General features: G+C 44.6%; 1 protein-coding gene across 1 annotated transcript in view; it reads left to right on the top strand.

Moving 5' to 3' along the window:
* BOLL (boule RNA binding protein) overlaps positions 1 to 26,128 on the top strand; it is a 927,996-nt gene that overhangs the window by 129,577 nt on the left and 772,291 nt on the right. Inside the window, exon 3 of the mRNA XM_086955429.1 lies at positions 23,893 to 23,984. Coding sequence (XP_086811555.1) covers positions 23,893 to 23,984 — 92 coding nt within the window. The remainder of the gene's footprint in view (positions 1 to 23,892; positions 23,985 to 26,128) is intronic.

The following is a 26,128-nucleotide window of genomic DNA, read 5'->3' as shown; positions in this document are numbered from 1 at the left end:
GGGCCACTGCCCATTTCCTTGCATATGTATATTTTTTGTGAATCGGTATGTGATTCGAGAAGGCAGGCATAATCACTTCTTCGCCACGAGGGCACTCCCTGACAAACTCTGGGGGCCAATCTTTTTCAGCTAACAGAATATCATAGCCTTTTGAGAGCTTATCCCAAAATAGACCCTTAATTTTCCTAGTCTTGTCACCCTCTATACCAATGTTATTTCGTATATTTTATGGGGCTTGCTAAGTCTGGCGTCGGCAGTTTCAACTTGAACGAATTCATTCGTGTCCACTGTCTCCAGATGACTCATCAAGATCTTGCGCGCTATACTGATTTCTGCTGCACTGTCCAACATTGTCAATGCCCACTCCCCGTTTTTCAACTGTGTCCTCAGTATTCTCGGCATGGTTGATTACTCTAATACTGGCTACCTTCTTTTTCTGAAATTGAGATTTCTTATTTTGAGCAGGTTCCTTGTCTTTGGACTTGGTGTGCTCTCCTAGGTCTGACCGTCCTCTTCTTTCCGAATTCTGTGGAAAAGATCGAGAGGGACGTGTATCAATACTTTGATATCTATCAGGTTTTTTCAGATTATCCCTATTTCTAAGGTTATATCTTTTCTCAGAGGGCTCCCTCTGGGGAGACTGGCGTTCTCGAGTCGGAGTTCTTTCCCTCCGTCGAGGAGACCTTCCTCTGGACTGGAAAACTTTTTCCTTGGGAGTGGATTGTTTATTTCCATCCCAGCTCTTTTTAGGAGTGTTTGAATTATTTTTAATAAATAATTTTTCAGGACTTTCGAGCAGTTGGGGCTTAGCTGGTTTTCCACCCAAGCTGTCTCTACCTAATTCTTCATAGCACTTTTCTATGATTTTGGCAAGCTCAACAGGATCTTTTATATCTGTTTCCTTCAACTTCTGGCGGATCGCCACAGATGCTGCTTCTCCCTTTATGTTGGCTAATAATATAGCCGTGACCTGCTTGAAGTCTTTCAGTAATTTCATACCTAGATTTAAAGCGGGCTCTGGACCGAATTCATTTTGAATCTGTTTTAGCACTTCTGGTATTACCGCCATAGACGGAACACCGTGTGTTTTTGTGTAAATGGAAGCAAAGACTGTACCCCAAGTGTCGCAGTCCTCCACGTGTGGTGCGATTCCCATAGGAAGGCAGATGGTCAAGATTCTGTGTTTCTCAATAGGGGTAGTATCAGGAAATACTGCCTCTATTTGAGTGATTTTCTGTGCTAACCAGAAAGGAATTTGTTCCCGTTTTACGGGTGTTTTACCAAGACATGACTGTATGTTCTGTGGTGTAATTTTATTTGTGTTCCCCTGATGAGGGGTCAGCTGTGGTGTATTAACAGCTGGCTGGACTGTTGCAGTCCGCATTACATATTGGACTAATTGCCTATGTATTTTTATTAATGTGTTTAGCTGTACTAACAGCTCTTCTCTAGACATTTTTACAATGTCAGGATGTGGTGTGTAGCTGGCTAGAACCGGCCACGTGGCTCCTGGTCTACCTAGTGGACCGAGCCTAGTTATGTGATCAGTGTGTTTTAGGGCACCATTAAACCAGAGCAGGTGCTCTTGAAATTTAAGTGGAATTTCAATCTCCTCGAAAGGAGCGTACTCTTCCGGAGGTTTCTCTATTTTGTAATAGTGAAACTCTTTTGTTATAGCGTTTACCGCTGGAAAGTTTATCCATGAATAGAATACCTCTGTCTGCCGATACTCGTGAGCCTCTATCACGAAAATTACTGTACCACCTTGTGGTGTCAGTCCGTTTTCTATAAGTTTTAAAGTTATAGATCTTCTTAAGTGGACCGGGATGATAATAGCATCCGGGTCTGTGTATTCGGGACCTTGCGGAGTCGCATCTGCTGCGGCCCCATTGGTTCCGTTATTTTCTGGCATTGTAAAAATGCAAGGTTTGCAGAGTAGGTCTCCAAGGAGACAAAGATTAGGTGCACAATATTTTGGAACACTGTATCCTTCAACGTTGAATAAACCAGAGCTTTACATAGGAATCTCTTCCTACTAAGGTCGGGCGGATTTTAACCTTTCACCCACTCCAGACGTCTATTGGAGTATTTACGGGAGAAAGGGGTGTGAAATATGCACAACTGAGTTACTCTAACTGTCTTGCGTTAGTTTATCACCTTACCAAACGTTAGGGCACCATGTAGTGTAGTTCCTAGTTTCCCACTAGGCCCTGCGCATTGGAATAACATAAACAGTAGTATCGACGTGGAACTGCGGATATTCCAGGCCTCCACTGACTATGCTAAACTTAATTGGGTTGTGTTACCAACTAGCTCAGAGGTCACTGGAAACTTTCTTCTCTGCATAGGAAGTGATCAGCTTCCTTGGCACAGACAAGAAGGGATTCAGCTTTCCAACAACCGTGCAACATGACAACTTTCCTCCTCAGATCAAGAGTCAATCTCTAGGGTCGTGTGAAACAATAGACATGTATTTCACTCAGTCAGTCTAGTGCAGTTTACTTTCACGAGATGTAGAGAATAGAGAGACGGGCGTTTGTCAATAAAGGGTTAACATTTATTGAACAGTCTTTCTTCTCGTACAAGAGAAATGTATTGCCACAATTGCAATAATTGTTATTATAAAAAGTACGTACAGTAAGATAAGTATTGCGAAATAGAACTGTAAAAGCATTGATATGGTTTCTTAGCCATACAATGGTTTAAAAGTAATAAAACATATATACAGTCATATATACATTAGGCTAACATACTCAACTGGTGCTTCTAACTAAGCCTACCCCAGTGTGCCTGACCTAAGCCTAACACGTGAAAGGGGAGTAAGTAAGTAGCTTTAAGTTAAGTTGGTTTTGCCAAGGTTTGTTTCAAGAATTCTCGTCTAAGGGTTTAGTCAACACCATACCTCTGAATAGAATGATGGAGGATTGGTATCTCCTTCAGGGGTCTCTCTCGATATCCCAGTCACCCGCGAGGGTAAACCGGAAACGCCGTGGCTGGATTTCTGTGCACGAGAAAGGCAGCGGCTTCTCTTCAGCGCGTCGAGGAAGGAGGGGGGACAGCGTCCGCGGGCAGCTGGAATCTGCTGGATGTCTTCGCAGAGGGACGGCTGTTCAGCTCCTTAAGCGTACTGCACCATAGTTCGCGCTTTAGCAGCGATAATGGTATCAGTAGCTTCACCACCACAGGGACAGCAGGCTGCAGCGACAGAGTGCTAGATTTACCAACACGGGGTCTTGCAGGCAGCTGGCATCAGCAACAGTAGCTTGCAGCTCACATTGCTTAAGGCAACGTTGGTAATATTTATACCTGACAGGTGCCGGGTTTGACGCAAGTTTGCTGGACATAAGACGTCAATTAAAGATGTCACTAGGAAGTGATAGTTATCAGTTGCTCATTAGAGTTCCATTACTAATCAAAACACAGCAAGCGGGGATTTCCAGGTTTGCTGAGTTTTTATCTTGTTGAAGAACTCGGAGTGTTATCTAGTAATATCAGATAGTGACTACTGCTCTGTCATTGCACTAATTGGTCGCAAAGGAAGTGGCAGAGAGAACTATGCTGGAATGTGGCTCTGTTCGTGTGAGGCCAGAGATGACTTTTCAGAAAATCGCACTTGAACGGTTATGCCAATATAGGGAATAAATGGATTTATAGCCGAATAGGGGCATAAGGTCACAGTATCGATCAGGAACCTAGATAAACACGCAACAGTCCCGCTCCCATTCCTCCACCGATGGTGACCGGTAACTCCCCCAGTGTCGAGCTATGTTCTTTTTTGCCACTATACTGGCAAGGGCTAGCCATATCTTGTCCCCCTTGGGCCAGGTAACGTCACCCGTCACCCCCAGAACGTGCCATCTGGCCTCTAGCGGAACCTCTGCCCCAATTACTTCTTCCATAATCCCCTGCAGTTGAACCCAGTACGCACAGATTTTGGAGCAGTCCCATAAGATGTGAAAAAAGGTGCCCTCCTCTCCGCAGTCCCTTAAGTGTGAAGCTGCAAACCCCATCTTACATTGCACCGTCCTTGGGGTCTAGGACCTTTGGAGTATGCACAGCTGAACCAGTCTGAATCTAGCACTGATTGCAACCTCTCTAGGGCACTCCAAAGCCTCGTTCCAGTCATCATCTTCCAATAAGCCAAGATCCGACTCCCATTTTTCTCTCAACGGTCCCAGTGTGTCCGTAAGGTTATTAATAAGCTTTTTATAGGTAAGGGAGATAGCTTTATCAATCATATGGTCAAGCAGTAGCCTATCCTCAAGTGGGGCATATTCAGGTAGCTGTTCCCCCTGCTGCAGATGTGCGTGTATGGCATGTTTGAGTTGTTGGTAATGCAGAAATTCTCCATCACCCATGTGGATCTCCGTCTGCAGACTCGCGAAATCCACCAGTTTTCCCCTCTTCCATACGTCCCCCAGCGTGTCTATGCCTATCATGCTCCACTAGCGCAGGTCTCGCAGCTTTGCAACCTCCCAAAGGAAGTCGCCTTTCCACAAAGGTGTACGGTACGTAAGTTTCGCCTCCTATCCCAGCGACTTTGTTGCCCGTTTCCACACCTCTACCACCACCGCTGTCTGAGGCGGCAAGGTCCGGTTGTGTCTGGTGTTAGAGTATAAGGCCTCCAAGTAGGAGTCCTCCCCCAGTGCCATACGGTCCACTCGGTACGCGGGTTCCTCCTGTGGGGCAAACACCCAACCATTTATATTGACTAGCTGTGTCGCCCAATAGTAGAGACGAATGTCGGGCACCGCCAACCCTCCCTCGTACATTCCCTGTTGTAGTTTTTTAAGCGCTATTCTCGGGCACCCTCCACTCCACAATAATGAGCGTTGTTCTGACTCAACTGTTTCGAATACGTGCTCCGGGATCGGGAAGGGCGAGCTCTGCAGTGCATAGAGCAATCGGGGCAGGGCCATCATCTTGAATAAGACGGCACGGCCCATTAGGGAGAGCGGGAGGGTCCACCAGTGCATCACGTCGCTGTGAAGGCGTTCCAGTTGTGTCTGCACATTCAGACGGAGGAATTCGGTGTCAGATGGCGTGACCCAGATTCCCAAGTATCGGAACTCTGTACGCCAGATTGGGCCCTCGCAGTCTTCCACAATTTGAGGCTGGGGTCCCGCCAGGACATAACCCTGGGACTTACTCCAGTTGAAGCGGTATTCCCCAAACGTGCGTAGTATGACCATCAGCCTTTGTATGGACTCAGACGGTCTCTAGGCATACAGCAAAATATCGTCAGCGTATAACGATATGCGTTCCTCCCACCCACCCCCCAGGTCTATGCCCCCCTCGCCAGGGTCCGTACGAACCCAATGCACCAGTGGCTCCAGCGCTAGGGCAAAGAGAGTAGGGGAAAGGGGACAGCCCTGTCTTGTGCCGCGTCCCAGTTGGAATTCTCGTGACATAGCCCCATTAACCCAGACTCTCGCCAGGGGCTCTGTGTAGAGGAGCTTCACCCAGGCACAGAAGTTGTCACCAAATCCTAGCTTCTCCAAAACTGCATATAGGTAACTCCGTTCAATACTATCGAAAGCCATACGGGCATCAAGAGATAGCAGTGCCGCCGGCACTTCCTGTCGCTTAGTGACTGCTTGCAGGACCCCAAACAGGCGTCGCAGGTTGAGTTGTGTGCTTCTATGGGGCATAAAGCCCGACTGGTCCGGATGGACCAGTGTTTGTATCACCGCACCCAGGCGTGTGGCCAGGATCTTCCCAAGGATCTTCGTCTCATAGTTGAGGAGGGATATAGGTCTGTATGAGCTGCATTCCCCCATGCCATTACTAGAATGGGGTAACCCAATGAGGTTCAAGGACCTGGGTGGATAACGTTATACTAGAAACAATGGTCCCAACCAAAATTTTTTATATATCAACAGACAAATCTGCACAAAATTAATTAATTTAATGAGCTTCTTAAATCAAACGCTCAGTTGAATCAATCATGATTACCACTAAGGTAACCTATGCAAAACAGAATTCTTATGGAAATACCTGACACAAACCAAAGATTTATTTGGAAAACTTAGGACTTTAATAATTTACTCCGTTTTGATATGCTGTTTTTATATACATTTATACAATTATATACAATTTCAAACTAACGGTAAAAAAAGGAGCAAACAGCTTCTAAAGTAGTGCAGGAAAAAAGAGGGAAGAGAAAGTGATTGTGGTGAGAAGGGTGTAAGCCTCAAAAAGAATAGTGACAAGTGAAAAGGGGATTTTTTACAGTTCAAAAATGTTCCAGCTGTACTAAGGATTCAGCTAGTATCACAGAAAAAGCCACAATTAGTTGCTGTTATATTTCATACATTTATACAGTTGAGCAATGACATGTATAATGGTTTTCCGGAGTGGTCCTATCTGTACATGAAAACAAGGGCGTCGACGTTTCGACCCGTCTTTTGGTACATGGGCAAGTTGGAGCCTCGACCTGCGGGTCTTCCTCAGGACGAATGTTGCACACACGTTTTTACCGTAGACAATTCACAGCATTGGCCTAAAGTGAAAATTATTAAAATTGGTGGTCAGGATTTTATATCAGATGTAAGTGGATATCATTATCCCTCATTCTATGATTTGCTTACCCACTGATTATTAATGGGCTGCCTCCGTCCTCCTGTACCGGGATAGACGGATGGTCTAGTTGACCGAGGTGAGCCACCTGTAATTAATAAGGCATGGGCGGTCTATTACTGAACTTATGTAAAGATCGATTCATCATGTAATCGAGTTAAAGCTTCAAAAGAGTGGGCTTACCCTGAACTTGGTGGTGTAGCGTCTGTAATGGGTAATCAGGCGTTAGGATGACAAAGACTCGAGTAGTCTAGTTGACCGAGGTGAACCACCTGTAATTAATAAGGCATGGGCGGTCTATTACTAAACTTGTATGAAGATCGATTCATTGTAATCGAGTTAAAGCTTCAAAAGAGTGGGCTTACCCTGGACTTGATGGTGCAGCGTCTGTAATGGGTATTCAGGCGTTAGGGTGACAGAAACTCGAGTAGCGCGTCCCCAAACACTACATAGGAGACAGCAATTGGAGGGAACCAATGAATCTCAAGAATCCCAGTATGAATTACATGTGGACATTAGTGGGCCAACAAACGGTTTCCATACCTTTCGTATCAGGCGTTGTACATCACGAGTGTCACCCAGGCGGAGCATGCATGTATTCCGGGTCAGTTCCCGCTCTGCAGTTTAAAGATGGCAAAATGCGCTGCAAAAAATATATATATGTAGCGCAAATCGGTCACAAGGAACCTACGATTCAGATAAATCGAGTACGATGTTTTTAAGCCTGTTTTCATACCTTTTTACTTTGCGTCTGCCGCCGTCAGAAGCCAAGCTGCCTTTGTAGAACATTTCACGAGATTTGATCATACCCCTGACAGTCTGTCATGGTGTATCCTGGAAAAAGTGACACCCAATCCAAGGGGGGGAGATTTTAATCAAACCCTTAGCATTCGGGAGTGTCGTTTTATACATCTTTTTGACACAATCAGACGGGGCCTCAATGAATATGAGGAAATAAACAGGCAAGTGTCTATCCTGAATAATGGCTAATTGTTCATGTTAATTTTATCAACACCCCTGTTGTAAAAACTTGCGCCTTGGTAGAATAATTCCTCGCCAACCAACAACTGGTAGTCCATGGTTCTGTCATTTAATTTCAACAACACCCCCACTGTAATGTAATACGAACTTTCGGGTTGTTTTAAACTATTTTCGCCGATCTATCTTTGGCAGTCTTTTGTCCCTTTCCTTCGGAAGGCTTTAATACGCATGATTGACGCTACCGCGTCATGCCTGATCCTAACATGGCAGCTCGGCTTCTGACGGCGGCAGACGCGAAGTAAAAAGGTATGAAAACAGGCTTAAAAACATCGTACTCGATTTATCTGAATCGTAGGTTCCTTGTGACCGATTTGCGCTACATATATATATTTTTTGCAGCGCATTTTGCCATCTTTAAACTGCGGAGCGGGAACTGACCCGGAATACATGCATGCTCCGCCTGGGTGACACTCGTGATGTACAACGCCTGATACGAAAGGTATGGAAACCGTTTGTTGGCCCACTAATGTCCACATGTAATTCATACTGGGATTCTTGAGATTCATTGGTTCCCTCCAATTGCTGTCTCCTATGTAGTGTTTGGGGACGCGCTACTCGAGTTTCTGTCACCCTAACGCCTGAATACCCATTACAGACGCTGCACCATCAAGTCCAGGGTAAGCCCACTCTTTTGAAGCTTTAACTCGATTACAATGAATCAATCTTCATACAAGTTTAGTAATAGACCGCCCATGCCTTATTAATTACAGGTGGTTCACCTCGGTCAACTAGACTACTCGAGTCTTTGTCATCCTAACGCCTGATTACCCATTACAGACGCTACACCACCAAGTTCAGGGTAAGCCCACTCTTTTGAAGCTTTAACTCGATTACATGATGAATCGATCTTTATATAAGTTCAGTAATAGACCGCCCATGCCTTATTAATTACAGGTGGCTCACCTCGGTCAACTAGACCATCCGTCTATCCCGGTACAGGAGGACGGAGGCAGCCCATTAATAATCAGTGGGTAAGCAAATCATAGAATGTGGGATAATGATATCCACTTACATCTGATATAAAATCCTGACCACCAATTTTAATAATTTTCACTTTAGGCCAATTCTGTGAATTGTCTACGGTAAAAACGTGTGTGCAACATTCGTCCTGAGGAAGACCTGCAGGTCGAGGCTCCAACTTGCCCATGTACTAAAAGACGGGTCGAAACGTCGACGCCCTTGTTTTCATGTACAGATAGGACCACTCCGGAAAACCATTATACATGTCATTGCTCGAACGTATAAATGTATGAAATATAACAGCAACTAATTGTGGCTTTTTCTGTGATACTAGCTGAATCCTTAGTACAGCTGGAACATTTTTGAACTGTAAAAAATCCCCTTTTCACTTGTCACTATTCTTTTTGAGGCTTACACCCTTCTCACCACAATCACTTTCTCTTCCCTCTTTTTTCCTGCACTACTTTAGAAGCTGTTTGCTCCTTTTTTTTACCGTTAGTTTGAAATTGTATATAATTGTATAAATGTATATAAAAACAGCATATCAAAACGGAGTAAATTATTAAACTCCTAAGTTTTCCAAATAAATCTTTGGTTTGTGTCAGGTATTTCCATAAGAATTCTGTTTTGCATAGGTTACCTTAGTGGTAATCATGATTGATTCAACTGAGCGTTTGATTTAAGAAGCTCATTAAATTAATTAATTTTGTGCAGATTTGTCTGTTGATATATAAAAAATTTTGGTTGGGACCATTGTTTCTAGTATAACGTTATCCACCCAGGTCCTTGAACCTCATTGGGTTACCCCATTCTAGTAATGGTTACCTTGTGCAGGGATTCCTGCGAGGGTTGTGAGAATTGACTAAGTGTTTAATGTTGTAAATGTTTGTGCAAGTTTTTCTGTCCATTGCTTGTTTCTATGTTATATAGTATAACATGTCCGAAAAAGAAACACTGTCATACAGTGAAGATTACATTGACAAGTTATTGAGTGACGAAGGAGCGAGCGCACTCCTAGGGAACGACACTAGAAATATTGACATTACTCTCAATGAAAAGGTTGCAAAGTTAGAGAGGTTAGAAAAGAAACTAATAAGGACTAGGCTCCATGGGCACACTTTAGCGAAATATCTTAAATCTAATGTGATTCCTGTGGGCCTTAGAGTCAGAAATGAGCCAGCAATCTTCATCGACAACCCCAAATTTAAGGAGAGTTTTAGCTTTGTCTCCAATACATGCTCACGCCACTGGATGGTGTTGGGGGTAGAGACCGCAGTAGTAGAAGCCGAAAAATTAATAAAAGAGATAGCTGAACTCAAAAAAGAGATTATTGAAGACAAAGCCCTGACTAACGCCAAAGAGGCTTTGGAAAAAGTAGAAAGGACCATACACGAGTTTGAGCTATACACTCAAGCCACGAAATTGGATAAAGTGGCCAAGGACATTAAATTCTATGACAAGAAAGTGACATACCCCTACTTACAGGAAGGGTATTATACAAAAGAACAGTCAGGTTCATACTCCAGCAGAGGAAGACGAGGATATAGAAAATATACCACTTTCTCTGGGTCATCTTTTGGCAGCAACACAGATAGTGATTCAGAACAAGCAGGTACCAGCAGTAACACAACGAACCCTGGTAACAATTTCGCAGATCAAAACGATTTTTTAGAACAGGATCAATGGTGGGAACCACGAGGAAGGGGGCGCCCCTGGGGGAGACCCAGGGGGTCACGCCAACAGACCTGGAACAGAGGGAGAGGGAAAGGCAAGCGGCCGACACAATTCCAGCAGACGTCCCATGGAGAAATACAAACCAGGAGACAGCACTACAGGTGGTGAACCATGAACCTGAAAATCCAATAATCAATCTCTCCACTTACCAATTAGATCTGGACGAACAAAGTGTCCTAGAAAAAGGCCTTTCTTTTGTTCCTACAGCTATGCCAAATTCCTTCAACCCCAAGGTTGAGTTACATCAGTTCTTTAGAAAGATCAGACTTAAACACTTCTTTCTAAAGGTTCCACACAATCCCACTTTCACGGGCAGTGGCCTTAGGCCACCGTCCAAATTTAACCCTCCTGCTCATCAAATGCCTTCAAAAATTCTGGCATATGAACAAGTGGTTTAACGAGATATAGAAAAGACACTATCATAGAGACAATATGTGAAGTATAACATCACAAAGGCAGAACGCAAGGCCCTGAATACTCTTAAAGAAAACCCAAATATTGTCAAAAAACCTGCTGACAAGGGTGGGGCAATTGTAGTACAGAACTATGATGACTACACGAAAGAAATATTGGCTCAACTGAATGTTGAAGGGAACTATAAGAAACTTATGAGTGATCCCACTAAAGAACTCGCCAAGAGAATTAACTGCATAACGTCACGAGGGCTAGAATTAGGCTTCCTAAACAAACATGAGTTTGATTACCTGAACAACCGTAACCCCAGAATGCCTACTATTTATACCCTCCCAAAAGTCCACAAAAGAATGGAAAATCCGCCTGGGAGGCCAATAATTTCTGGATGTGGCTCCCTTCTAGAGCCGTTGTGTAAATATATCGACACTTTTTTAAAACCCCTGGCAGAGAACACTGCCACATACCTGAAAGACACCATGCAGACGATACAGTTGCTAGATGGTCGCACCCATGATCCCAGTGAAAATCTTTTGGCTACAATGGATATTCAATCATTATACACCAATATCCCACAGGATTCAGCCATGACTGTAATTGAAACAGTTTTGAACTCACGTCCTGCACCGACTTTTGTTCCAACTGAGTTCATTATTGAACTTCTCACTTTGGCTATGACAAAAAATTATTTCTCTTTTCTGGGCAAATTTTATGTCCAGACGAAGGGGGTAGCGATGGGGGCAAGTTTTGCCCCCAATCTAGCCATAATCTTTATGGATGCCTTTGAACAGAAACATATCCTCAATGTAACTAACCCTTTTTACACCAATATAGGGTTATGGCGTCGATACATAGACGACGTCATGATTATCTGGAATGGCAACTCAGATCAACTAACCTCTTTCCATCAGTGGCTGAACACAGTCTCTGAAGATATTAAATTCACGCTAGAGTTCGACAAGTTGAAAATCAGCTTCTTGGACATAACCATCAATGTAGAATCAGGTATCCTATACACTGGCCTGTACCGCAAGAGCAGCGAGCGAAACACCTTACTCCGCTATACTAGCCATCATCCCCGCAACCTTAGAGATAACCTTCCATTTGGCCAATTTCTAAGGTTGCGGAGGAATTGTTCCAAGAAAGAAGATTTTTTCAATGAATCATCAGGCCTTCTAGAAAGACTTCACGATAGAGGATATCCCATGAGGCTCCTCAAGCAGGCACGAAAACGAGCGTGGCATAATCATAGGGAGCACCTCCTAGGAACCACTAAGAAAAAGGCAAATGACGAAAAATTGGTGTGTGTGACAACATACTCCACCAAGAGTAACAAAATAAAAAAGATAATAAATCAACACTGGCATATGATCTCAGATGAGATAGGGAATGCTCCTCTGCCACTGCACGCCTTTAAAAAGGCTAAAAATATAAAGGACTATGTGGTGAGGGCCCTGTTACCTACAACACTCCAACCTAGTCAAACAGTACTGTGGGGGATCCCACCAGTAAAAGGACATGTATAATGCGGCAACTGTAAGGCATGCCCGTTGACTCAGGAAGTCAAAGAGTTCAAATACAATGATCATACACATGTGATACGTGACCATAGTAACTGTAACTCTTCTGGCGTCATTTACGCCATCACGTGCCCATGCGGCTTTGTATATATTGGGCAAACTATCCAAAAAGCAAAGTGCAGGATACTACAACACATTAGCCGCATTAAATGCAAGACCCAAGGGGCACCCCTTGTAGAACATTTCACGAGATTTGATCATACCCCTGACAGTCTGTCATGGTGTATCCTGGAAAAAGTGACACCCAATCCAAGGGGGGGAGATTTTAATCAAACCCTTAGCATTCGGGAGTGTCGTTTTATACATCTTTTTGACACAATCAGACGGGGCCTCAATGAATATGAGGAAATAAACAGGCAAGTGTCTATCCTGAATAATGGCTAATTGTTCATGTTAATTTTATCAACACCCCTGTTGTAAAAACTTGCGCCTTGGTAGAATAATTCCTCGCCAACCAACAACTGGTAGTCCATGGTTCTGTCATTTAATTTCAACAACACCCCCACTGTAATGTAATATGAACTTTCGGGTTGTTTTAAACTATTTTCGCCGATGTATCTTTGGCAGTCTTTTGTCCCTTTCCTTCGGAAGGCTTTAATACGCATGATTGACGCTACCGCGTCATGCCTGATCCTAACATGGCAGCTCGGCTTCTGACGGCGGCAGACGCGAAGTAAAAAGGTATGAAAACAGGCTTAAAAACATCGTACTCGATTTATCTGAATCGTAGGTTCCTTGTGACCGATTTGCGCTACATATATATATTTTTTGCAGCGCATTTTGCCATCTTTAAACTGCGGAGCGGGAACTGACCCGGAATACATGCATGCTCCGCCTGGGTGACACTCGTGATGTACAACGCCTGATACGAAAGGTATGGAAACCGTTTGTTGGCCCACTAATGTCCACATGTAATTCATACTGGGATTCTTGAGATTCATTGGTTCCCTCCAATTGCTGTCTCCTATGTAGTGTTTGGGGACGCGCTACTCGAGTTTCTGTCACCCTAACGCCTGAATACCCATTACAGACGCTGCACCATCAAGTCCAGGGTAAGCCCACTCTTTTGAAGCTTTAACTCGATTACAATGAATCGATCTTCATACAAGTTTAGTAATAGACCGCCCATGCCTTATTAATTACAGGTGGTTCACCTCGGTCAACTAGACTACTCGAGTCTTTGTCATCCTAACGCCTGATTACCCATTACAGACGCTACACCACCAAGTTCAGGGTAAGCCCACTCTTTTGAAGCTTTAACTCGATTACATGATGAATCGATCTTTACATAAGTTCAGTAATAGACCGCCCATGCCTTATTAATTACAGGTGGCTCACCTCGGTCAAGTAGACCATCCGTCTATCCCGGTACAGGAGGACGGAGGCAGCCCATTAATAATCAGTGGGTAAGCAAATCATAGAATGTGGGATAATGATATCCACTTACATCTGATATAAAATCCTGACCACCAATTTTAATAATTTTCACTTTAGGCCAATTCTGTGAATTGTCTACGGTAAAAACGTGTGTGCAACATTCGTCCTGAGGAAGACCCGCAGGTCGAGGCTCCAACTTGCCCATGTACCAAAAGACGGGTCGAAACGTCGACGCCCTTATTTTCATGTACAGATAGGACCACTCCGGAAAACCATTATACATGTCATTGCTCGACTGTATAAATGTATGAAATATAACAGCAACTAATTGTGGCTTTTTCTGTGATACTAGCTGAATCCTTAGTACAGCTGGAACATTTTTGAACTGTAAAAAATCCCCTTTTCACTTGTCACTATTCTTTTTGAGGCTTACACCCTTCTCACCACAATCACTTTCTCTTCCCTCTTTTTTCCTGCACTACTTTAGAAGCTGTTTGCTCCTTTTTTTACCGTTAGTTTGAAATTGTATATAATTGTATAAATGTATATAAAAACAGCATATCAAAACGGAGTAAATTATTAAACTCCTAAGTTTTCCAAATAAATCTTTGGTTTGTGTCAGGTATTTCCATAAGAATTCTGTTTTGCATAGGTTACCTTAGTGGTAATCATGATTGATTCAACTGAGCGTTTGATTTAAGAAGCTCATTAAATTAATTAATTTTGTGCAGATTTGTCTGTTGATATATAAAAAATTTTGGTTGGGACCATTGTTTCTAGTATAGCATTCCCCCATGCGGCTTACCGCCCTTATGGATCACTACGATCGTTGCCAGCCGTAAATCCCTCGGAAGCTGACCAGTCTCTTGCGCCTCGTGAAACATATTGCACATGTGTGGTGCCGTGCGATTTGCCACGCACCCAAGCTCTTCTGCCGGGAACCCGTTGGGCCCCGGGGCCTTACCAGTCTGTAAGTCCTCCATGGCCTCCTCCACTTCTTTGACCGTGATATCTGCATCCAGAATATCCCTGTCCGCAGCCTCCAGTAGGGGTAGCCGCGCGAGGGCTAGGAATTCACTACACTCCCTCTCCTCTCTAGTCGTTTGAGATCGGTAGACCTCCTCATAGTAGCGTGCAAATTCCTCCGCAATCGCCACACTAGTGGTGCTGACCGACCCGTCCGGTCGCTCTATTCCTGGTACCCAACTGCGCTCCTGATCTCTTTTTTCCAGCCAGGCGATCATTCTGTTTGCCTTGTCTCCCAAGTCATACACACGCCGCTGGGTGGCAAGTGCATGTACTCGTGCCTGTTCCGTCAGTACGTCCCTTAACTCCTTGCTCAGGAGGCTGTATGCTGCCTGTCCTGCTCCTGGGTAAGCCCCGTCCCATCCTCCAGAGCGAGAAGCTCCAATTCCAGTTTTTCCACCTGTGCATGTTTTTCTTTGCGCCATCTCCCAACCTCAGCCTGTACAAAATCCCTTGCCACTGTCTTGTATGCTTCCCATAGTACCCCTGGGGTAGCTCACAGACCCTACATTGACCTCAAAATAATGATCCACCCTCTCTCGGAACCTCTCCTGAAACTCCCTGTCCTTAAATAAAAAGGCATCAAGCCGAGGAGGGACACTCCAATTTTGCCTGGGACCCACCATCTGAACCCCCACCGGTGAATGGTCAGAGATCCCTCTAGCTTTGTGATGTCTGTCCCTGAAGAGGCTCACGCAGTCTGCCCTTGTGAATATGTAATCGATCCTTGAGGACGAGCCATCGGCCGCAGAGACATGTGTGTATTGTGTAGCCTGCGGGTTGTGCGTCCTCCAGAGATCCACCAGACCCAGCGCATGCGCAAAGTCCCTGAGGTGGTTCGCCCCTCCTCTACCCAGTGGGGGCGGCAGTCGGTCCAACTCCCTAGCCATCACGTCGTTCATATCCCCTCCCAGGATCTTGTCCCCGCGGGCATTTCCAACAGCAACTTTCCAATATCGGGGAGAGTAGTTCTGTGGAGCTTTGGGGGAATGAAAAGGGAACATAGGTTCAGCGTACAACCCTCCCATTGTGCTGACAATGCCACATAGCGACCCAGGGGATCTAACAACAACGCCCCAGGACCAGTGGCTGGGAGTTTTTGATAAGGATCCCTACACCCCTGGAGCCCGTAGTAAAGCCAGAGTGGGCACGCAAGGTGTAACCAAATCTGTCCAGGGCCTTGCAACGGTTCCCTAACAGATATGTCTCCTGTAGGAGTACAACATCAGGGGCGTGCCTACGAAGATATTGAAGCACCACGGTGCGTTTGATTTTGTTTTGCAGGCCATTCACATTCCAGGATACTATTTCAATGTGTTGTGTCCGTGTCGTGTGGAATCCAGCCATCAGTCCTGTCAATTATAATGAGTATTAACCAAATCTCGCCTCCACCCCCCTCCCCTTCTCCAGCTGATTGTTTCAATGGAGTCCGAGCAATCATATAATAGCAAAACAAACAATAAGAACAAAACCCCCGGCCTCAACCCCCCACCCTGCTACCCTGCTACTCCAGCCAACGGCGCCAGACATCCCCAACAAGCAAGAGCGCCTGTAGCCCTTAAAACGAAAAACTCAGGGGCTAGTGGTGCAACCAAGTCCAGCATCCAGGGCTCCCATCCGACCCCTCCATTACAATTACTCATCCACACCACCAATTGTCCCATTCTGTAGCAGTGTCACATTATGAAAGCGTATTCACAGGAGACTCAACCAGGGCCCTTCGCCCGTGGTATAAAAGTAACAGCAAATAATGTTGTTATGGGCCTTCAAGTCTGTCCCTCAAATGATCCCCAAACCATTCTGAGACCCTCCATTCCTCAACGGCCCTGTAGGGCCAGTATCAACAGTCCCCCATACACGTTACGTGTGTTCGAATTCCGGCCAGTCCCAACCGATGTAGTCCGTCATGTCACCCCAGGTCCGGAGACACCGAAAGGCTGGGGTCCTCCTTCTGTTCTCTGGGTGCGGGCTCCCCTGCCTTTGTCGTGCACCCCCCACTGACCCCACAGATGAGGCCGGAGACTGGGGCGCCTTGCTCCTCCAACTTCCCCCACTCTCCGGGCCCCTCCGCTGATGGCCACGCTTTTCAAGCCATGCATGCACCTCCTCTGGGGTGGTGAAGAAAAAGGATTTCCCTTCCGCCAAGACCTTGAGCCGCGCCGGGAAGAACATCATGTGCTTGACTCTGCGTTCTCGGAGTTCTCTTGACGGCGTCAAATGAACGGCGTTCCTGCTGGACCTTGTGTGAAGTCTGATAAGAAGCGTATCGTGGCATTTTCCACCCGAAGGTCCCCATGTTGCTGGGCGGCTTGCAGGATTGCATCCCTGTCTCTGTAGTTGAGAATCCGCGCGATGATTTGCGCGGTGGGACCCACGGGGCTTGGCGGCGAGTTCGGTGCCCTGTGCTCCCGCTCCACCACGAAAAATGTTGACAGTGTTTTGGGTTGCAGGCGATTTAGAATGAGATCTTCCAGGAACAGTTCCATGCTGGCCCCTTTCCTTTTTTCCGGCACACCTACAACCCGCAGGTTGTTCCTTTGGGCCCTCCCTTCCTGGTCCTCCAGCCGCGCCGCCATCTGTCTCTGTTGGTGTGTGAGCTGTTGGACCTGTTGTTGTAACTGCTTGGTAGCACCATGTAGGTCCGTAATGGCGGCGGAGTTCTGAGTGGCCTTCTCCGACGTCTTGTTAAGGTCCGCCCGCTGGAGCGTTAGTTCGATAGACATTTTATCAATTTTAGACTCCAGAGTGGTGCCCAAAGATTAAATGGCCTGCATTATGGAGGACCGGGATGACTCACGGGTCTCCTCCGAGGCCCCAGCGTGGGACCTGGCTCACCCTCTCTGCTCCGACTTGTAGTTGTCCATAGCGTTGGTTTGGGTCACCGTGGACTTCTTGTTTCTCATGGCCGTGCGTGGTATTTGGTGCCTACCACAGGGCCCGCAGGCCTCCTTCCGCACCCCACCTCGCCTGGGAGAGGCAAGGGTGGCTTCCGCAGACCCGGACTTCCCCACTGATGCAAGCCGGTCGTGAGGGCCGTCTACTGGGAGTCTCACACCTCCCCCACTGGTCCGCTGTCCGTTGTTGTCCCCGGCACCCTGGTCACCAAGGGCCTCTGTCGCTCCCACCTCCACGAGTCAGTGCGCACTCTCTGCTTCGTAGGCCGCTCTGCCGCCTTGTGCCTCCACGCGGCAGGGGCGCCGCCACACCGGTCTGCCCTTTCTGTCCTGCTTCCCAGGGGGAGGCCAGTCCACTCACCACAGCTCCGTAGAGGGCAGTACACCACACCAGCACACACCCGGGGGGGGGGGGGAACGGGATCCCCAACCGCCGCGTCCCTCTCTCTCCGGGGATTGCTGCCACTTTGAGACCCCCCTGCGTCCTGCGCCAGTCAGCCGCCCACCTGCACTCCCAAGGCGGGCCGCTCTGCACTCGAGGCCGGTGCTTCTCTTGTGGGCCTTCACCGCGTAGGCCGCAGCAGGCCCGCACTCACCGATCCCCGGTACTTGGCTCCCGGGGGTCGGATCAGAGCGCAAAACACACTGTTGGGCGTCGGAGGATGTCAGCTGGTGTGTAACGTTGTGGAGTTCCCGGATCAGTCCTGGATATTTAGGGGTCTTCAGGATTGCCGCCGGAGTGCCACGGGATTTTCGGCCATCTTGGTCGCTGCCTTCTTTCAACATCTTTAGTAAAGGTACCCAGGGATTTTCTGGATTCCTTTGGAGGGGATCGAGAAATTGGCCAAAATACAGCACTTTTTGGATTTTTTTTTAAAGGAAAAATTGGTGAAAAGGGTATCAACAAAGGGTTTGTAGTGCTAAAATCACCATCTTCCCAGCTTTCAAGAACAGGCAGACTTTTGTCGGTAAACCAAAATCTTGAACACAGTTTTGGCATTCTACTAGGACATAGCCTGTTTTTTCTATTTTTTGTGCTTTCAACCTCATTCTAGTTAGTTGTAGAAATAAGTATGAAAGCAATAATGAATCCTGAAGAACTATACATTTTGGAAAAGTAGACGAAATTCTAAAGTCAGTAAGGGGTCATTTGTGTAGCTCCTTCATGGTTTTTCTACAGAAACTAACAATTGAAATTAAAACAAATTGAAATTGAGTTGGAAAAAACTGCCATTTGTGCCAACGGTTTCACCTGTAACTTTTTCCGAGTATGGTAGGTTTTTGAAAGCGATATACCGTTACGTCCGCTGGACACTTTTGGTTGCGGGATAAATAAGACTTGTAGGTTCACCTAGAATCCGAGGTACCAAGAGCCAATAACTGAGCTGCGTCTTGCAATGGTTTTTCATTGTGTCCTGGGGATTTTGCAATTAATTTGGTAAAATATAAAGACTGAAAAGTAGGTACAAAAAAAACCTATACATTTTTTAAATAGGAACAAAATATAGAGTTTAGAAGCATTGGTTATTTGCACATCTCCGAAATTGTGGTTACCCATACAAGGATGTGAATTAGAGGGCATTTTTCAAATTGACTTCTTTTTTACACATTGTCTTACATTTGGAAGGCAGCAATGCAAAGAAAGTCAATTCTGAACGGAATTACACCAAATTTGGCAAAGTTGTAGTCCTTGGTTCAGACTCATGCCTGTTGCTTATATGGTGTAAATTTGTTCAGTAGTTCCTGAGAAAATTAAAATTAAAAGTATATATATATCCATGGCCTCGGTGGATCTGCACATCTTGCTCGTATCATAAGCGCACCGTCCTGATCACGCGCAGAATGCTGATTGGCGGTGAGGTGGTTGTCAACATTCGAAACCAGGAAGTGTTGGCATCCATGTTGTGCCTCGGTAGAAGCGAGGATCTAGAAATTAGTGGAACAAGTGTTTAAAACGTATAAAGGGGGCAGGTAAGAAATATTTTGACCCTCTAGACCTGCTTAGGGGGTCTCACCAGGACCCCTAGGGCCCAAAAAAGAATTTTCTTTTTTTTTTTTTAAACTGAGAAATGTGTGCTGGGTGCATGGATCCACTGTAAAAAAAATAAAAACGAAGCGCGGGCTCTTGTGCTTGTTTAAAAATAAGCTATGTGGTAAGGAGACATCCCGGGGTCTAAAATATTGCATTTGAAGCGGTGGCCGAGAAAAAACGTGTTTTCCCCATGCAATTTTCCATAGGAACCGTTCATCACGGCTGCAGCCCGAACGGCTGAACGGAATTACACCAAATTTGTTTCAGAATATTGCCTTTTGCTTAAATGGTGTAAATCCGTTCAGTAGTTCCTGAGAAAATTACAATTAAAAATACATATATATCTATGACCTCGGTGGATCCGCGCATTCATCCGTCCCAATCACGCGATGAATGCTAATTGGCTGTCAAGTCGTTGTTAACATTCGAAACCAGGAATTGTTGGCAGCCATTTTATGCCTCGGTAGAAGCAAGGTTGAAGAAGTCAGTGGAAGAAGTGTTGAAAACGTATAAAGGGGGTAGGGTAGAAATATCTTGACCCTCTATACCTGCTTAGAGGGTCCCACAACGACTCCCAGGGCCCAAAAAATTATTATTACTTTTTTTCTAAAAACGGCAAAGTGCGCTTAGGGTGTGCGATCATGCCGTAAACAAACAAATAAAAGGAAGCGCAGGCTTTAATAAGTAGCTACTGGGGGGGGGGGCAAATTTGGGGGGCAAAAGTTTTAAATTTCATATGGTCCCAGAGGGGCTTCGTAGCACCGGGGATCGCTATCCTCCTGGGCTACAACATTATTGGGTGGCAGGGGTGGCTCAACTGCCACCCCACCAGTAAAATAGATGGGTGGGGGGGCTTAAAGGCCAGCTACCCAATGGGGCTTTTTCAAAAATGGTTAATGGGGGCTCAAAGGCCCCTCCAGTCCTAGGGACCGCCATTTCTGTTTGCTATGGCTCTCTGGTGTGCAGGCGTTGGGTGCACAGCTCTAACGCGTTGGGTGCGCGACTCCAAGGGAATAAAGTCATCTTTTTCAGATATACATGAAGCTTATGTGTTGAGATTTTGGGTGGCTCTAAAAAGAGCCCTTGTGTTTATTGAGAGAATTTTGGTACTTACAAGTAAGTAGCTAGGCAGAGTCTAAAGTTCAAGAGGAAGACTCTGTTACCCTCATCTGTAAAATGTACACCATCTGTCCTATAGATGCCATCTGTATTGAAACGCAGATTGTTGTTGTAAATGGACCCCATTCTATAATCTCGGAGAAAAGCAGAAATAGATTTATTTACATGTTTCCTAGCTTTCTCAATATGTGGACAAAATTTATTGGAACAGTTCTATTTCTGCCTTTGGCATATGTTAGAATACACAAAGGCAGTTTGGGGGAAAAGTGACATGAATTCTCCAAAGGTTTACTTCATAAGCATTTCCAGACCTACCCTAGTCGAAGTACCTAGGTCATTGCCACCACAGTCCACAATTATGAGGTCAGGGTGTTGGAGATGTAAAAAGTATTTAACCAATGGCATCAATTGATGCCACTTTAACCCTCTATGTCCAATCCATTTAATGTATACATTTGGTAAACCTTTGTCAATGGCTCCATTTTCTGCGTACCTTTTGGCTCCAGAAAATATAGCTGTGTCCCACAATCCATACTGTAAGCATCTTGCAAGGAGGTCTGGATGCACTGAGATGGTCTCTGTAAATGAAATGGCAGTTTGAAAAGTAAGATTTTTCTAAAATAGTGGATAAGGTGTAGTTTTCGGAAAACAATAGAAATGATTGGCTGTTTAAAAACATTGTAGTTTGGAAAGTAGGGTGCATGTTTCTGTTTTTCAAAAGCATATTTCTTATTGGTTAAGAATGGAACATTACATTAGATTATGTGCTATTTTGAAAAGTCAAGCACACTTTCTGTTTGCATTAGCAACATTGTGTGCTGAACTTGTGTGCTTAGTTAAGTGTTGCATGTACTGTTACCATGGTAACATGCAGTAAGCAGATTGGGGGTAGGGTTTAAACGTATGTCAATTGGAAAGGGGTGAAATGTGTAACCAATAGAAATGTGTGTTAGATTTCGAATTAATGTGGAAAGCAATATGATTTGATATTTACATGTATTCACTGGAAAAAACATAGGTTTCACATGTGTTATAGTTAGGAATTATCATTTAAAAAACCTTTGAAATTCACTGAAAAAAACATAGGTTTCAGACAGGTTAAAGTTAGGAATTATCATTTGAAAAACCACGAAATTCACTGAAAAAAACATAGGTTTCAGACAGGTCATAGTTAGGAATTAGCATTCAAAAAACCTTTGAAATTCATTGAGAAAACCATAGGTTTCAGAGGTGTTTTTTTTTTTTTTGGAATATTTTTATTGAGAATGCAACATAAAGTTTCATTACAGATCAATAGGTTGAGGAGGTGTAATGAGCAGCGTCATATCCAAAGCATATCAATAAGCATGTACAGCGGCGATATTAAACATTACAATCGTCCCATAACTTGCCCGTCGCTACTAGAAAGGAAAGGATTATGCAAACCATATAAGATTTCCTCTCGATACTGTGTATTCAAGAGTGCTTTCCATCTCCACAGAGCTCTGGGTCAGTAGCGGTGTAAGGAATGGCGTCTGAGGAAATTGGCCCACGGTGTCTATCGCATGACCATGTCCCAACATGTGTCGTGAATGTGTGCCCAGTGGGTTGTCATACGGGCAGGCTGACACCCAGATCTGCTGTGAATACCATGTTACTTAATGGTGTGTGTTAGTCATAAGTTTCAGAGGTGTTATAGTTAGCTGGACATTTCACTCGTACAAAACCATTGAAATTCCTCCATTATAGTTAGTTGTACTAACTGTAACTTGTGCGCCCGTAATCCACTGCTGATGATGTCACATATTACATCATTCATGACATGGTCAGTTACATCACAGATGACATAACTGATGACATCATCCAGTGAATGTGGTTTGGTTTGTTATTTAAATATATATTATATATATAGCAATCTGCATTTAGGAATCCGTGAATATATACCTATCTTGAGGGAGGATTTAGTAGCAGTGTGATTGACTGTTTACTTGACTAATTTATAGTGTCTCACTAAATATATTGGATAGTGACTAAACTGTGTGAATATCTGTATTACTTTGTCAGTTGTTGTGTAAACTGCTGTACCTGTTGGTTACTAGCTACGTGAAAGTCTATATTAGTTATTGATTAGTTAACTGAATATTTGTATGGTGGAGTGAATCTGTGTGTGCTCCGGTAGGGGGTGTGTGACTGCCCAAATATGTGTGAATAGTTGATTCAGTGGGTATATGAGGTTAAGACTACATGTTATAACAGTTGTTTGGATGACTGAATATCTTTATGGGTGTGGTGATGAGCAAATATATATCTCAATGGTACATGTCCAACAAACTAGAAAATTAAAAGGCAGTGTATGTGACATTTGTTGTATATACATAAGACTCAGTGATTATATGAGTGACTGTATGGATAAGTGTATTCTTGTAATAGTGATTTTATAACACACTAAATATGAGTTACTATCTATATGAATAAATTAAGTGGTGTTTGTATAAGTGTGTAGCTGAGTAAATATAAGTATGATCCATTGTATGCATAAGTAAGTAGGATGACTGCTTAAGTGAATAGGATGTGTTCTGGTGTGTAATGTCAATATAAGTGTATAAGTATATTTCATAGTGTTCTATTGATCATTGACAACATGTATGAGTGAATCTATAGGTAAGTGATTAGATGTATGTGTAGATCTAGGAATCACTGAGTGTTGTATTGCTGTGTCAATGGATTCAAATATGGTACTCTGTATTTTACAGTGAATGATGAAAGGCTATAATAGTGTATGATGAGGTGTATCTGATTGTCACGTGGATGATGTCATCAGTGATGTCATTTGAGATATCATCAGTGATGTCACTGACCATATCCTGAATCATGTAATATGTGACATCATCAGCAGTGGATTGCGGGCGTGCGAGTTAGTTAGTACATCTAACTATAACGGAGGAATTTCATTGGTTTTGTATGAGTGAAATGTCCGGCTAACTATAACACCCCTGAAACCTATGTTTTTTTCAATGAATATAAATATATACATATATTATATATATATATATATATATATATATATATATATATATATATATTTGTGTGTTTGTCTATAATTGATGTTGCTCAAAACATATTTACAGTAACTATTCTTTCCTTCTTTTTATTTTACTAGACTAATGAAAATGATCTCAGGACATTTTTTGCGCAGTATGGGAACGTGAGGGAAGTGAAGATAGTAAATGACAGAGCTGGAATATCTAAAGGGTTAGTACGTGTTTAAGCAAATAATGTTTTTAAAGAAATGTATGCCAACATATGAGGTGAGACTCACTATAAATCTGTGTGAGTTCATACATCATGAGCTAGTTACTCCGATATATTTTTTCTCGTATCACAGTTACATCCAGAACCAAAGGTTATATTTTTTCACATTATTAACTTGTGGTATTATCTCTACTGAGGAATACATTAGAAAATGTGGTAATGGAAAAGCAGCTCAAGTAATTACCTGACCAGACTCACCCGTCTATTATGTGCAGTTTAGATGCTTCTGGCTTACGTTTCTGTTTGTACGCTCACAAAGATTATTTGGCTATGTCTTTGTTTTAAAATCTTATTTTAGCATGTTCTTAACAGTTGGAAACAACCCTCAGTTGCAGTTTCATATAAAAATGTTTACCAGTACCACATTGCACAATCATTTTAACCACTGTCCTCTCTACAGTGTCCGTACTATTTAGGTTTCATGGCTGCGCTGGCGGTGAAAGCACCTTGCATAAACTTTGTGAGTCCATGTTAAAATTCCGTGCATTCATGCTGAGACCATACATTTCTGCTAAGTAGCTCATGTGCAGCACAGTCACAATTCTGTGGGCAAATACACATGGGAAGTAAGATAACTCATGTTTGTGCTAATAGCAGATTTCCACAAATCAATAACCCCCGCACTCTGCCCCACTCCCACATGTATACCACATTCGCACATACTGTATTCCTTTTCAGAACAAGAAAAGCCAACGTACATGTTTGTTTTGTGGTGGTCATTTGTTGGCCGCAGTTTATTAGGAATATAAAGAAACATGTATATACTTTGCATATTTTGCATGTTATGTCATGACAAACTTCCTTGTTATTGTCTCTTGGCCTTTCCGGGTCGTTTACTTTGGTAGGTTGGTTTTGCGCTCACTTTGCGTGGGGAGGGAGTAGCTTCTGTCCTGGAGTTAGGCCACCACGCTATCTTGTCTGAATTGTTGTGCCCTGCCTTCCGGTGGGGGCTGGACTGCAAGCGCCGTCTCCTTTTCTACCCCCCCATCTTTGGTAGGCCAACTTCCCAGCCTTGAGGTATCCCAGAGGGGAGTGGTCCTACACACCTGTCCTTAGGCCAACTCACCCAGCCGTGAGGCATCTGAAGGTGAGTGGACCTATTCTCTGGCACACCACCCTCCGGTGTGCCGCCGTACCAACCGATATCATTGTAGTTCTTCGCCATGAAGTCTGGGAGGCTTCCGTCTCCCTGCGGCTCCCCCCAACTACGTCCTGTTCTTCCTTATTTGCACCCTACCAAGACCATCGTGCCCCACAGGTTGGCCCGGCTTGAGCATCTACTCTCTCTATCTTTCATGAGGCTGTCTCCTTCCATTTGACTCCCTCCATGAGGCTTCCCGAGGGGCCTGCATGAGCATCGCCTCTACTTTTCCCATGATGGTAGGCCGCCCATGGCTCCCTCCGTGCCCCTGCCGTGTGTCATCCCAATGACCTTTGTGGTAGGAGCCTTCCCTCTGCCTTCAGTAATTCCTTTCTCTCCTACATGTCTTGCATTCCTTCCACTTCTATCCTGCGAGGAAGGGGGTGTATACACCCTTCTGGGCCTGTTGCCCTTTATCTATCCCCCCCCTTTGTCTCGTCAGCTCGCCACCGCGATTGGGGGTGGGGGGGTACGGTCCTGCCCTGGGGCAACCACTCCTGCCCCCCCTTTTTGGTGGAAAAGCCTTTTGTAACTGAGCATTAGTATTACTTTAATCTTTTAACAGCCTGGCTTATTATTTGGTAGCACATTACTTTACGCCATTTGTAGCAATCTGTTGCTGTGTCATAGACTGTAAGCTGACAGCTATGCTTTCCACAGGCCTAGCTTCCCTGACCCAATTCACCACGACCCGTCACTGACTTGTTATCCTTAAAATGCGGTCTTGTTCTCGCATCCGAGTCGCGGTGTCCTCCGCCCTTCTTCGTATTACGGATTGGGCACTGAGTGCTATGGAAGCTCTGGCTTTGTGCGCGAGGAGGTGGGGGGGGGGGGGGGGGAGGGCTGCTAGCCTTCCCTGTCGACAATATACGGGCTGACCTGTCTGTAATGTCCACCCATGTTTTCTCTGTTTTCGGAGTATAGTTACTTTTGTGTTCTCCAG

This window comes from Lissotriton vulgaris, chromosome 2_1 (genome assembly GCF_964263255.1).
Source record: "Lissotriton vulgaris chromosome 2_1, aLisVul1.2, whole genome shotgun sequence".
NCBI lineage: Eukaryota > Metazoa > Chordata > Amphibia > Caudata > Salamandridae > Lissotriton > Lissotriton vulgaris.
Note: the sequence above shows the minus strand (reverse complement) of the source record. Positions and strands in the feature narration are given on the sequence as shown.